The 13,394-nt window shown below is 44.2% G+C and overlaps 1 protein-coding gene across 1 annotated transcript; it reads right to left on the bottom strand.

Annotated features, from left to right (window-relative positions):
* Nucleotides 1-6,402: 6,402 nt before the first annotated feature.
* On the bottom strand, nucleotides 6,403-13,100 carry LOC308670620 (N-acetyltransferase family 8 member 3-like). The gene is made up of 2 exons (XM_081332212.1): nucleotides 13,021-13,100; nucleotides 6,403-8,272 (listed from the first exon to the last, which is right to left on the bottom strand). Exons 1-2 carry the CDS (start codon nucleotides 13,073-13,075, stop codon nucleotides 7,578-7,580), a joined length of 750 nt encoding a protein of 249 aa, XP_081188338.1. The 5' UTR covers nucleotides 13,076-13,100; the 3' UTR covers nucleotides 6,403-7,577.
* Nucleotides 13,101-13,394: the final 294 nt, after the last annotated feature.

Below are 13,394 nucleotides of genomic sequence, written 5' to 3'. Positions count from 1 at the left end.
ATTCTTGGGACCTGAGGGAATTTTAGCCAGGTCTTCAAGTTCTTGGTCTAAAATTTTGGTGGAACCTGAGGTAATCTCAGCCACGTCCTTTTAAAATGACCAAACCACCACAGGAAATAAAGAGTTAAAATTAGCTTGGGGTAAAGTCTGAGGTAATCTTAGCAGGCTAAAAAGTACTTCAAGTAAGCAGGGGTGAAAGTTAACTAAAATCACTTCAGGCCCAGGACCTGGCTTCACACTCAGGAAATTACTTCAGTACCTGGAGTTGCCCTTATTTTTTTCCCCAAGTCAACTCTTGGGACCTGAGGAAATTTTAATCAAGGCTCGAGTCCCTAAAACATATAGATAGCAACTAGTTGCATGGTCTGAGGAATTCTCAAGGGGACAATGTTCCAATTCATTGTATATTGTGCCCTTTCACTCATAGGATAAAACACAAAAATCCCCTTTGATTGATTGCTTTTCTAGTCTCTGAACATAAGCTGGTCATTTTGGTGATGTTGATTTTTTTTATTTCACAGGCATGAATCCATATAGACGATGAAGAAGAAGACATCAACAGTAAGACAGATGGTTTAATTCACTCTCCAGTATATCATGAAAGTGTAGAAGCCTGGCAGGTACTGTTTGCAACATGTTTATTCCTGCAATTTTTTTTTGCAAAGTATCAGTGGTAAAAAGAGCAGTGGCAAGTGTGACAAACGTACCTAAAAAAGAATTTAAAAAAAAATCTGACCTGTCACAATTTTAGTTATTGGCTGTGGCTCTTAGAACCAGACAGGGCCCTATGAGCATCCCACATACCAACAAGCATGGCGATGGTGGTGATGCCCCTCCTGGCGGAGGTCTTTCAGTCCCTAAGCTTCCACTCTGTGACACTCACACTGAATGAGCCCGGGAGTCAAACTGCTGCCTGTCTCATTGGGTCCCTGAGCAAACCCTGTGGGGGACGCAGACTGGAACTCCTCTCTGGGGTCACCCTGGGTGACCCTTTCAGTCCCTGAGCAAGCAGTGAGGGCGAATCACACCGGAAGGCTCATTCGGTCCCTGAGCAGACAAATCTGTGAGACTCACACTGGAAGGGAGACCTTTTCAGTCCCTGAGTGAGCAGCCAGGGAGAACTACACTGGAGGAGTCAACAGTGCTGAACTAAAAGCTTCTTCCAGTCCCTGAGGATCCCCAGCTGAGTCTCAAACTGGAAGGGAACCCTTTTGGATCGCTTCCCTCCCACCATCATACCCTGAGAAATAATGTCTGTAGCAGCCAGATCTCTTAGAACCAAAAGTAAACCTGGTGTCGAACTTTGTTACGAGGTGTTGCCTTCTCAGTAAATTAATAACTAGATTTTTTGCTAGGGTGAGACATTAGATCCTCGAACTGGAAAATAAATCTCTGTGGCCCTTTTTAATTCTAGATGTGGCCATTGAAACCCTGAGAAGATTTCTTGCCTGGCTTAATTGAGGCATGATGTTGGTTCTTAGAACCAGAAAACATCTCAATGGCTCTTATTAATGCTGGGTGTGCCGGTGATTTAAAGAAGATTTTATAGCTTTCTCCCTGGCGTAATTTCAGCCCTGGCGATGGTTCATAGAATCAGAAAGAAAACCTCAGTGGCCCTTTTAAATGACCAGTGTGTGGCCAGTGCTTGGTAATAGATTTCATAGTTTTCTGCCTGGCGTAAATTTGGCCATGGCAGTGGCTCTTAGTACCAGAAAGAAAACCTCAACGGCCCTTTTAAATGACCAGTGTGTGGCCAGCGATTGATAAAAGAATTCTATTTTTCCGCCTAGGAATAATTTTATCCTTGGCTGCTGTTTAAAATGTGTAACTTATGTTTCGACCTTGTAAATAATTATGACACACAGTATGTGGCCGTCACCTCAATTATTTTGATTTCTTCTGTCACACACATTTAACTTTTTGTTTCTGAAATATCTCTAAATGGGATTCAGCCTTGGTAGCATTCTGTTTGACGTGTATTTTTTGGTAATAAAGTTGAGTTTTCCTCCTGATTTACTGTTGTCAAGTAGTTGTGATGCTTTTGCTAGGCAAGATATTTTATCTTTTGCCTGTGTTTATGTACCCTTTATGTATCCATTCTTATCACCATCTCTTCACCAAGAGATACCTGTTGGGCCATTCATGTATTTGAACACCGAAGTTGCGGGGTTTTTTTCTTCTGAGAGAAATCTTTTGATGATAACTGCTGTTTCTTTTACACCTTACCTTTTTATCAAAGGTGGCTCAGTGGGTTAGGACGCTGAGCTTGTCGATCAGAAGGTCAGCAATTTGGCGGGTCGAATCCCGAGTGCCGCGTAGCAGAGTGAGCACCTGTTACTCGTCCCAGCTTCTGCCCACCTAGCAGTTCGAAAGCACGTCAAAATGCAAGTAGAAAAATAGGGACCACTCCGGTGGGAAGGTAACAGCGTTCCGTGCACCTTTGGCGTCTAGTCATGCTGGCCACATGACCACGGAGACGTCCTCGGACAAGTGCCGGCTCTTCGGCTTTGAAGCGGAGATGAGCACCGGCCCCTAGAGTCGGAAACGACTAGCACGCATGTGCGGGGGAACCTTTACCTTTTTATTTAAAAAATGCCATTTTAAATTAGTGAACTATTTAACCCATCATGGTATTTTATCATTGCTTTTGTAATTTTTACAATGATAAAAATGTGACTTTTTATCCTTAAAATATGGGATGATATTTTTATGTATTTTATCTTCAGGACTGTGTTATGTTTTGAGTTGCACAAACTCTTGCAGCTGGGTTATGCTTGGAAGATGTGATGCTTGTGTTAAACAATAAAGTGTTTGGAACTACTTTCAATTAGTGCAGGTTCGCATCCCACCAGGCTCAAGGTTGACTCAGCCTTCCATCCTTCCGAGGTAGGTAAAATGAAGACCCAGATTGTTGGGGGCAATTAAGCTGACTTTGTAATAATGCCGCTTGGGTGTGTGTGTGAAAGCCCTAATAAGCAGGCATATACATAGAATGAAGGCTACTGCTAAGCTTGTAAGCCGCCCTGAGTCTTCGGAGAAGGGCGGGATATAAATGGAATTAAAATTAAAAAAAAATAAACTATATTTGTGATCCTGCAGTGAGGAGCTTGGACCTGTTGTGCACCTTGCGCTTCTGCCCTTTGCTGAAGTCACCGGGGATCATCTTTTGTAAGAATGCAGAGTCTTGGTGTATTCAGAAATTCATTCTCTCTCTCTCTCTCTCTCTCTCTCTCTCTCTCTCTCTCTCTCTCTCTCTCTCTCTCTCTCTCTCTCTCCTTTTCTGCTGTACCTAAAAGATGCCATGGACTTATCTGGCCACAGGAGGGCAGCATTCCCTGTTTTGCCCTCCTCAGTGTCCTATTAGAAATGAAATTTTAGCTCCTGGAATTATCTTTTACATTCCTGACAGCCTCTTCTGTGGCTGCTTTGAGCTTTCATCGAAGGAAGGAAATGAAGGAATAAAAATAAGCCACTCCAGGGCTTCTTTGCCAAATGTTACAGCACAGGAGGGCAGACTTTGCTGCTTTGACTAAGCTTGATGGGTGTTTGCTTATTATGTATATTCCTTAATCAAAGGTGTACAGCCTAGGAAAAACGTAGGAATCATAATAAGTTCCTAGAATTCATGATCAGGGGTTGATGAAAGGTGTCCGTAACAGGGCAGACTTTCCTGCTTTTTCCCAGCTGGGCTCGGGGTGAAGACAAAAGTCCTGCCCCAAGACCTCCCACTTGCTCTCGGTACAGCCTCCACAAAACAACACAACTCCATATTTTGCGCTGGAGCTTGAACCAGAGGAGGCGGTCAAAGGGACATTTTCCCGAATCCCGAATTAACTGCTAAGTTTGTAAGCCACCCTGAGTCTTCGGAGAAGGGCGGGATATAAATGGAATTAAATAAATAAATAAAAACCACAAAACAACAGCTAAAAAGAGAATAGTTTCTCCTTTCTGTAAGTTTTTTCCTCCTTAACAGTGGAAGAAAATACAGTGAGCAATTGCTTTGGGATAATAATTATAATAAAACAGAGCTGGAAGGGAGCTTGGAGGGCTTTTCCACCAGTGGTACGGGTACCACCTGTGGTACGTTGGCACCTGGAAGGTGGTAGGCAACCATCCTAGAAAAGTGGTAGCAGAGGAGGGGGATGAGCTGAACCGTGTCTGAGCGAGAGATGGCTGGAGCTGCAGGGCTGTCGGGGCTCAGCGGAAGCACCAGGATCAACGCCAGGATCCAGCTGGAGCTCAGCACTAATCCTGGCACTTCTGCTGAGCCCAGAAGAAGCGCCAATCAGCTGGAATGTTGCAGTATCTCCAGGGTCTTGTGATTTACATTCGGATGCGTGGCAACTGATTCATATTTATGACGGTCACAGTGTCCCAGGGTCATGTGAAGTGAGCATAACCTGCTGCAACCACCCAGCGGGGGGGGGAATAAAAACCGAACACCCCCCACCGCACCCCACCCCCGCTGCCAATCCTCAACAGAAATGCTCACCACCATGACAACCTCAGACAGGAGGAAGAGCGCCGCCGGGCGGGCAGGCAGGCGACTTGCTCTGCTTGGGGGGCCCTTTTTTCAGTGCCATTGTAACTTCGAACAGTCACTAAGCGAAGTGTTGTAAGTCGAGGACTACCTGTACTTCATCACTTTTTTCCTTTTTTTTTTTTTTTTTGTTCATCAAGGTTTTGACCCCTTGCTAGGCGACTGGTGGTCCTCGGATGTTGCCATATCCTAAAAGTGGTACAATGGGTGAAAAGGTTGAAAAGGCCTGTTCTAGTCTAACCCCTTCCCTGTTCAGGGCAGGAAACCGTAGCAAATAAACTAGCTTGTAGGTACAGTTTGTGACCTGCAGGGGGCAGATGAGTGGGTTTTTTTTCTCCTTTGGTTTCTCTTGCTTGGAGATTAATAAGCAGAAGAACTGAACTTGGTTTGAAAGTCACTGTGTCAAGGGAAATAGTTGCATAACGGTAAAAATTCAACCTTTTGCAACAAATGCCCTGCAGATGTGCTGGAACATTGACGTAACCCTGCAGTTTTTTAGAGGTGGGGATGGTGAAAACACTACAGCTAGTCCTTGACTTACAACCTGGAGCCCAAAACCTCTGTTACTAAGTGAAACATTTGTGCAGTGAATTTTACGAACCTTCCTTGCCACAGTTGCTGAGCGAATCACTGCAGTTTTTAAGTCAGTAACCCGGTTGTTAAATGAATCCGGCTTCCCCCTTGATGACCCGCCAGGGATGCTGTGACCGTCACAGATACGAGTCAGTTGCCAAGCTTCTGGATTTTGACCCCGTTGACCTCAGGGATGCTGCAACGGTCGTAAGTGTGAAAAATGGCCGTAAGTGTGAAAAACGGTCGTAAGTCACTTTTCATTGCCACTGTAACTTCAAATAACGAACGGTTGTTAAATCAAGGACCAACAACCGTCTGTTTGTACATTGCAACAATTAGGAAGTTCCTCCAGATCTAGAAAGCCACAACTGTTATATTGTTGGAGGAAAAAATAACCCAAACTTTAAGGTACAAATAAAAATTCGGAGGGAGGGGAAATGGAAATGCTGAGCAAAAATGTATAACGATAAGGAAAGAGATTGCGCAAATAAGAGCCGTTGTGAATTGAAGTTTCTTTAGATAGTGTTTGTCAAACTTGGCTATTTTTAAGATGCGTGGATTTCATTATGTATTGCCCTGTTCATTATGGATTTTATTATGTATTGCCCTGTTCACCGGCCTGAGTCCTTCGGGAGAAGGGCGGTATACAAATTAAAGTAATAATAATAATAATAATAATAATAATAATAATAATAATAATAATCTGCAAATTCCTCAGTTTGAAAAAAACAACGGTTTAGATGAAGAGGGCTAGCATACGAAGGACAGAATAACACGCTGATATTTAGTAAAATTTGACTGGGATGTGGGGAAACAGATGAAATGCAAAATTTTTGCCAAAGGAAATGAGCAGGCTTTAAAAATTTCCTGGGGTTCCCCCCCCCTCCCCCTTCCAATCTTGTTGCTTGCAGGGTGTAAACTGTAGAAAAAAGACACAAACTCGGGTGTGGTTAGCATAGAGATAAGGGGGGGGGAAATAATATTCTGGGGGAGGGAAGGGAAGATTCAGGCTTAGCTGAAGAAGAAAGAGGACTGGCCCAAGGTGGAATTCCTTAAATTTTGAAAATGTTGGGTCTTGAGTTCGATAAGGGAATAAAATGAACAATTGAAACAAACTAGACAGAAGTCAGAGGCCTAAATCTGAAGCTTTTTTTTAGCTCGATTCCAGATCAAAGCTATGCTGGCTTCTAGAGCCCATCAATCTAGCCTGCTTGACTGTGGATCACGGAAATTGTAGTCCCAACGGCACCAAGGAAATGAAGCTTCTCCCAGTTTGAAACCAATCCCTCCCTCCCTCTCTTTCTTTTTGTCTCTGACTCATTTTTTTTTCTTTGTCTCTCTTTCTGCTTTTCTTTTTCTTTCTCCTCTGTCTATTTTTCCTCTTTCACTTTTTTCTTTCTTTCTGCCCCTCTCTCTCCTTTCTCTCATTTTTCCCTTCTCTCTCTCTCTCTTTTTCTTTTTGCTTTTTCTTTTTCCTTTCTGTCTTTCTCTCTGCTTATTCTTTTTCTCTTTCTTGTTGTCTATTTCTTTCTCTCTCTCTCTCTCTCTGTCTTTTTCCTCTCTCTTTTCCTCTTCTCTGTCTTTCTCTTTCTGTCTCTTTTTCCTCTTTCTCTTTCTTTCTCTGTCTCTTTTTCTCTTTCTTGTTGTCTCTGTCTCTTTCTGTCTCTTTTTCCTCTCTCTCTTTCTCTGTGTCTCTGTCTCTGTCTCTCTTTTCTACAGATTTGGCATTTGTGATGAAGGCCCTGTTAGATGTTTTGTGCCAGCCATGGCAGTTCCCCCAAAAGGTCATCAGATGCCTCTTTGCTCCCACTGGTGGGTCAGGGGTCCCCGGCCCCTGCAGCCCCATTGGTGAGAGAGTTTTATGGTAAGGGAGGGGCTGAGACCCCCCCATAAATACCTCTGCTCAAGGGGCTGCTCTCACCTAGCTTGCTCTCTCTGATCTCTTTGTTCTCTCTTCTGCTTGCTTGCAACCCAGGCATGGAGGCCTCCATGCCAGGAAACTCTTTCTATTTACTTTATCGTTAAATAAAGCTTTGAATGATTGCATCCCTGCGTGATGCCTTTTACTTGGAAGCACCTTAACGATCCATCGACCTCGTGAGACCATCTCACAGGCCCGGCACGCTTCTCCTCTTCCAAGCTGATGGTAAATTAAGGAGAATAGGAGAAGAAGACCTCTCTGAGAAGCTTATGGCTGGCAACCAACAGAGTGTAGGAACTTCCAAGGGCAGGCGGTGTTGGGACATGCGGTCAGTTGGAACTCCAGTCGGATAACAGGAGTTCAAAGACCATTCTGTTGGGAAACCCGCTTTAGGCGGGGCGAACTCAGATGACACAGAGCCTCTTCAGAGAGTTGGCTCAATTCCAAGCAGGAGAAGGTTGAATCTGCAATCCGGCTGATGTAGAACTGAATGTAGAACTTAACTTCTCCTTTGGGGCGGTGATTGATGACTTCAGGTGGACCTCAGGGAGTGTCTGGGATTTTGTAGTAATACCAGTAGATGGAAAAACCTACCAGCTTAGCTATGAACCAGGGATTTTTCTCTAGGACTTTGTGAAAGCCCATGTTCTCGTAGGTCCTATGAGCGACGCGTTGCACCATGGAGGTACTCAACACGACTTCTTCGTAGCCACGCTCCTGAGAAAACCGGACGGCCGTCTTGATTAGAGCCTTGGATAGCCCTTGGCCACGATGCTCCTTCTTCACGGACATCCGCTTCAGCTCCCGGGCGTTGCTCCAGAAAGATGGGTTGTCAGGATGGGTGACGGCCACTATGCCTACCACTTCCTCTCCGTTGACCATCACCCAGAAGCAGCAGTCCTCTGACTCCAGGTAGGTCCCTTGGATGTCCAGCATGTCCGTAGTAAGGGCGTTTTGGAGATACTGTTCATAGATGTTCTTCATGGAAAGCGTGCCAACCACCAGGAGGATGGACACCACCGCCAGAGAGATGATGTAGGACGCTGAGCTCAGGTAAGCCATGAGGAAGACAGCCAGAAGGCCCAGGTGTGTCTGAGGACTCCTGAGAAAGTGCCACAACGCCCGAGGAATGTGTTCCTTGATCCCTTGAATGTAGAAGGTGCGTATCATGCCATAGTCTCTGGCCTCGTACTTCCGGATGTGGTACTTGCCTGCGACCAAGTCATGTTTCTCCTGTCCTGCAAAACAGAAGAGGCAGACATCCAGAGCTGAAGAAGCTTCTTGGATGAGAAGCAAAACGTCTTCAAAGGAAAACAAAGGAAGTCCAGTTGCTTCCGGAAACAAGCACCTTTGGGGGAAGAGGAGGAGAAGACTCCATGTTGTCCATCATTTGGGGACCCCCAAGTGTGTCTCGCAGGGAAGCCATGGAGGAAGAGGAAGACAGGAGACCATCTTCCAAACATCTCCGCTCCAATTAAGACGCCCCCATCGAGTCCTTGCCAGACTCCCCATGGGTATACAGCTAGTCCTTGATTTACAACAGCTTGTTTAGTGGCTGCTCAAAGTTACAACGGCTCTAGAGAAAGGGACTTACGACCGTCTTTCACAATTACGACCGTTGCAACATCCCCGTTAACTGGGTCACTAACTGATCAACTGCAGTGATTCAATTAACGTGCGGCAAGAAAGGTTGTAAACTGGGGCAAAACCCATGTCTCACTTAGCGACAGAAATTTAAGACTCAATGCAGTCGTAAGTCCAGGGCTACATGTGGTTTTTTTTTTCTTTGAGACTGGTTTTTTTTTGGGGGGGGATTCTTACAGTAAACCTGAAGCCCATAAAGAGCTATTTATCTCATTCCTTTAATAAATTCTCTCAACCTGGGCAACTTTAAAATGGGTGGACTTTAACTCCCAGAATTCCCCAGCCAGCGGATGCTGGCTGGGGAATTCTGGGAGTTGAAGTCCACCCATCTTAAAAGTTGCTGAGGTTGGGGTACACTGGCCTTATCACAAAATGAGACGTTCTGCTCCCTTCAGAATTTACTTTCTGAAAGTATCTATGTGTTTGATTTTTCTCATACCATTGGAAGGCATGCCAGCCAATGTGTAGGTCATGCCCCTCTAGGTGCAATATTTATTTTTTTTTTAATTTCTCAGAGTAATCCATTCTTTAAGCCATGGTAAGATGGCTGCTTGATAGTATAGTCTCCAGTCCGGGAGCCCAAATCCTCCACTCTTTTTAGCTTCTTGTAACATTTTCACGTTAATTCGTGCTTTCTTCCCTTGCCAGATAAATCTCAATATTGTTGCATTTAGCTCACCCAAAAATCCCTTTTCCAGCTTTACAGGGATCGTTTGAAATAGGAAGAGTAACCAAAACCACTTTATAAGGAATGTTCTCCTTCCAGAATGGGAAAGAATAAAGCAGAAAATTTATATTAAACTACCCGAGTGGCTTTCAACAATGGAAGCTTTTGCTTACCCAATTTAATGAACTATGACAAAGTCGTCACTTATAAAGATATTCTGGATAAGGACGGACAATTGAAAGATAGACAAGATTTACAACTACAAGGTATTGACTTAGCACGGTGGCCATATTTGCCAGTTCAAACAAGATATAAAAAGGAGGCAAAGACAACGGGATTTTATAGAGAATAGATAGAATTTGATCAAATATTATTAAAAGCAGATGAAAACCTGATTAAGAAGCTTTAGGGATTTCTGCTAAACTTGGAGATGGAAGAAGAACAAGTAAAAGAAACAATGATAACGTGGGCAAAAAACTTTGGATATTCTATAGATTTGGAAGACTGGCAAAAATTATGGGATGGAAATATTAAATTGTCTAAAGCAGTTTCATATGAAGAAAATTTGTATGAAATGTTTTATAGAGGGCAGATGACACCAGTAAAAAGGTAAAGGTTCCCCCGCACACGCGTGCTAGTCGTTTCCGACTCTAGGGGCCGGTGCTCATCTCCGTTTCAAAGCCGAAGAGCCAGCGCTTGTCCGAGGACGTCTCTGTGGTCATGTGGCCAGCATGACTAGACGCCAAAGGCGCATGGAACGCTGTTACCTTCCCACCGTAGTGGTCCCTATTTTTCTACTTGCATTTTTTACGTGCTTTTGAACTGCTAGGTTGGCAGAAGCTGGGACGCGGAACAGGCGCTCACTCTGTTACGCGGCACTCGGGATTCGACCCGCCAAACTGCCGACCTTCTGATCGACAAGCTCAGTGTCTTAACCCACTGAGCCACCGCGTCCCTTATGACACCAGTAAGATTAGCCCAAATGTTCAAAAATACTTCAAATAATTGCTGGAAATGTAAACAAAGGCCAGGTACTTATTACCATATCTGGTGGGTATGCCCCAAAGCAAAAATGTTCTGGCTTAAGATGGCGGGAAAAGATGACTAAAATACATGATAGAACTTAAACCAGAACTGTTTCTGTTAGGAATATTAGGAGCTAAATATGAGAAGGAGAAGGAGTATCTAATATTGTATGTATTGACAGCAGCAAGAATAGTATTTGCCCAATACTGGAAAAATGAAAACCTACCAACTGAAGAGATCTTAATTAAGAAAATTTTAGTGTGTGCAGAAATGGATTAACTTTAGAGATTAAAGAGAATGAGGATTCGGTTAAAACATGGGATAAATTTAACCAAATGGCTAGGAAAACGAACTGGCGAGAAATGAACGTGATGTGTTATTTTGAATATATATTAGTAAGAACAATGGTATGTATTGACCAATGTGCTGTTTATGACCTATGTACTATTTATGACCTATGTAGTGTTTATGATTATCATTTAGCATATTCACTACAGCTATTTGCTATTGTATTAATTAGCATTAACTGAACATACACACCCGGACAATCGTCTGTTTGCTAAAGCTTGAAAATATTTACTGGGGGACAACCCCAATGTTATTCCCAATCCTGTCCCAACCCCGATCCTGAGCCTAACCCCACCCCGAACTTCAATCCGTATCCTGGTCCTACCCCTTCCCCAACCTTATAAAACTCAATAAAAACCTTTATGAGAAAAAAGTATTTACTTTTTGAAGTAATTAAATAATTTAGTAATCGGATCAGGGAGAAATGATCCGTTCTTGAGGCCAAGCAAAACTTTTAAATCTAAAACCTTTTTTTTCTGAAAAGTCCACAATTTCGTAGACCAACCATCCTATTTAGTTTTGTTTGGAGTCTTCTCACGGTTTGGTCTCGTTAAGATATTTCTTCCATTTGGGGCACGTGCCAAGAACCAGAACTAGAAAAACAGAAGCAACTGGATTTATGGAGGATGTAGTAAAGAGTCGCCACAAGGACGGGAAGTCCTTGACTTATGACACCAGCTGCCTGCAGGTTCGAGTCCCACCAGGCTCAAGGTTGACTCAGCCTTCCATCCTTCCGAGGTAGGTAAAATGAGGACCCAGATTGTTGGGGGCAATAAGATGACTTTGTAATAATGCCGCTTGGGGGGGGGGGCGAAAGCCCTAATAAGCAGGCATATACATAGAATGAAGGCTACTGCTAAGCTTGTAAGCCGCCCTGAGTCTTCGGAGAAGGGCGGGATATAAATGGAATTAAAATAAAAAATAGTGACCGTTCAGTCACGGCAGCACTGAAAAAGGGACCTATGACCGTTTTTCACACTTACGACCGTTGCAGCATCCCCCTGGTCACATGATCAAAATTCAGACGCTTGGCAAATGACTCATATTTATGACGGTTGCAGTGTCCTGGGGACACGCGATCCCCTTTTGCAAACTTCTGACGAGCAAAGTCAATGGGCGGGGGGGGGAAGTCTGATTTGCTTAACGACCGTGTAACTAACTTAACAACTTAATAGAATACAGCTGGAAGGGACTTTGCAGGTCCCCCACGCCCCCCCCGTCCCGTTTAAGCAGGAGAACCTATATACCATCTCAGACAAGTGACTGTCTAGCCTTAAAAACCTCCAGTGATGGAGCGCCCACAATTTCTGGTGGCCAGCTGTTCCACTGGTTGATTGTCCTCACTGTCAGGAAGTTTCTCCTTAATTCCAGGTTGCTTCTCTCCTTGATGAGTTTCCATCCATCGTTTTTCATCCTTCCCTCTGGTGCTTTGGAGAATAACGTGACCCCCTCTTCTTTGTGGCAGCCCCTCAAATACTGGAATGCTGTTATCATGTCTCCCCTGTTTCTTCTTTTCTTTAGACTAGCCAAAGCCAAGTCCTGCAGCCGTTCTTCGTATGTTTTAGTCTCCAGGCCTTGGATCATCTTAGTTGCCCTTCTCTGCACTTTTTCCAAACTCTCCACATCTTTTTTTGTGACAGGGTGACCAAAACTGGCTGCAGTATTCCAGGCGTGGCCTCACTAGGGTTTTATAAAGCGGTACTAATACTTTGTGTGATCTTGATTCTATGCTTCGCTTAACAACCAAGGCAAGCAAGGTCGTAAAATGGGGCCAAGCTCAGCTAACCATTGCCTCATTCGGAACAGAAATTTGGGGCTGTGGGGAAAAAAGGTCGCAAGTCCCTTTTTTCTGTGCCGTCGTTAACTTTGAACGGTCGCTAAATGAACCACCGTTAAGCTGAGGACTACCTGGAGCGATCAAGCTGAGCTGCAATCTAACCTGTGAATCCTGATTCTTATCACTTGACCTCCCCTTCCTATTTGCAACCTGGGGGAAAAAAAATCAATCCATCAGAGTAGAGCTGAAAGGGACCTTGGAGGTCTTCTAGTCCAACCCCCTGCTCATAATTATAGGAAGCAGCAGTCTTCTTCGCCCTCTTTCTCACACAAACTCTCTGAATTGAGTTGTCTCTTGATCCTCTGAAAGGCAGCCTTTCCCCCCTGGGAATCTGGACTGGATCCCAATGGAGTCCTTTTTTTAATTCCATTTTTCAGCCGGAATTGTCCCTGCTGGCGTTTAAAAATATACCTGGCCCACTTGGAAAGGTGGACGGTTACTTCCCCCCATCCCGCATCACTTACCTGCTGCCAGGTGCCCAGGAGCTGGCTTCTCCTGACCATCTACGATTGCAGCCATGGTCTCGCAAGGAAATCAGACTGGCACCAGGAAGCGACTAGATTAAAAGGAAGAAATCCTACAAAGAATTATTTCCCTACTGTGCAATTCACGGCAGCTTCCCAAATAAGTCACTCTGCAACCTCTGTTTTTAATCCAGAGGCTGTTAAAAAAAGGATCTTAAGGGATCAAGTTTGCTTTTCTCTTTGCAGGCTCCCAAGAGATAAGGGAAAAAAAAGCAATTCTCTCTCTCTCTATATATATACACAATATTTATTAAATCCTTTGAAACTGGACTAAATGTATAGCAAAACCCGGATCGGAGCTGCCAGGGTTCAAT

The sequence above is a fragment of the Vipera berus genome (genome assembly GCF_964194415.1).
Source record: "Vipera berus genome assembly, chromosome: 7".
In the NCBI taxonomy this organism is placed as follows: Eukaryota; Metazoa; Chordata; class Lepidosauria; order Squamata; family Viperidae; genus Vipera; species Vipera berus.
Note: the sequence above shows the minus strand (reverse complement) of the source record. Positions and strands in the feature narration are given on the sequence as shown.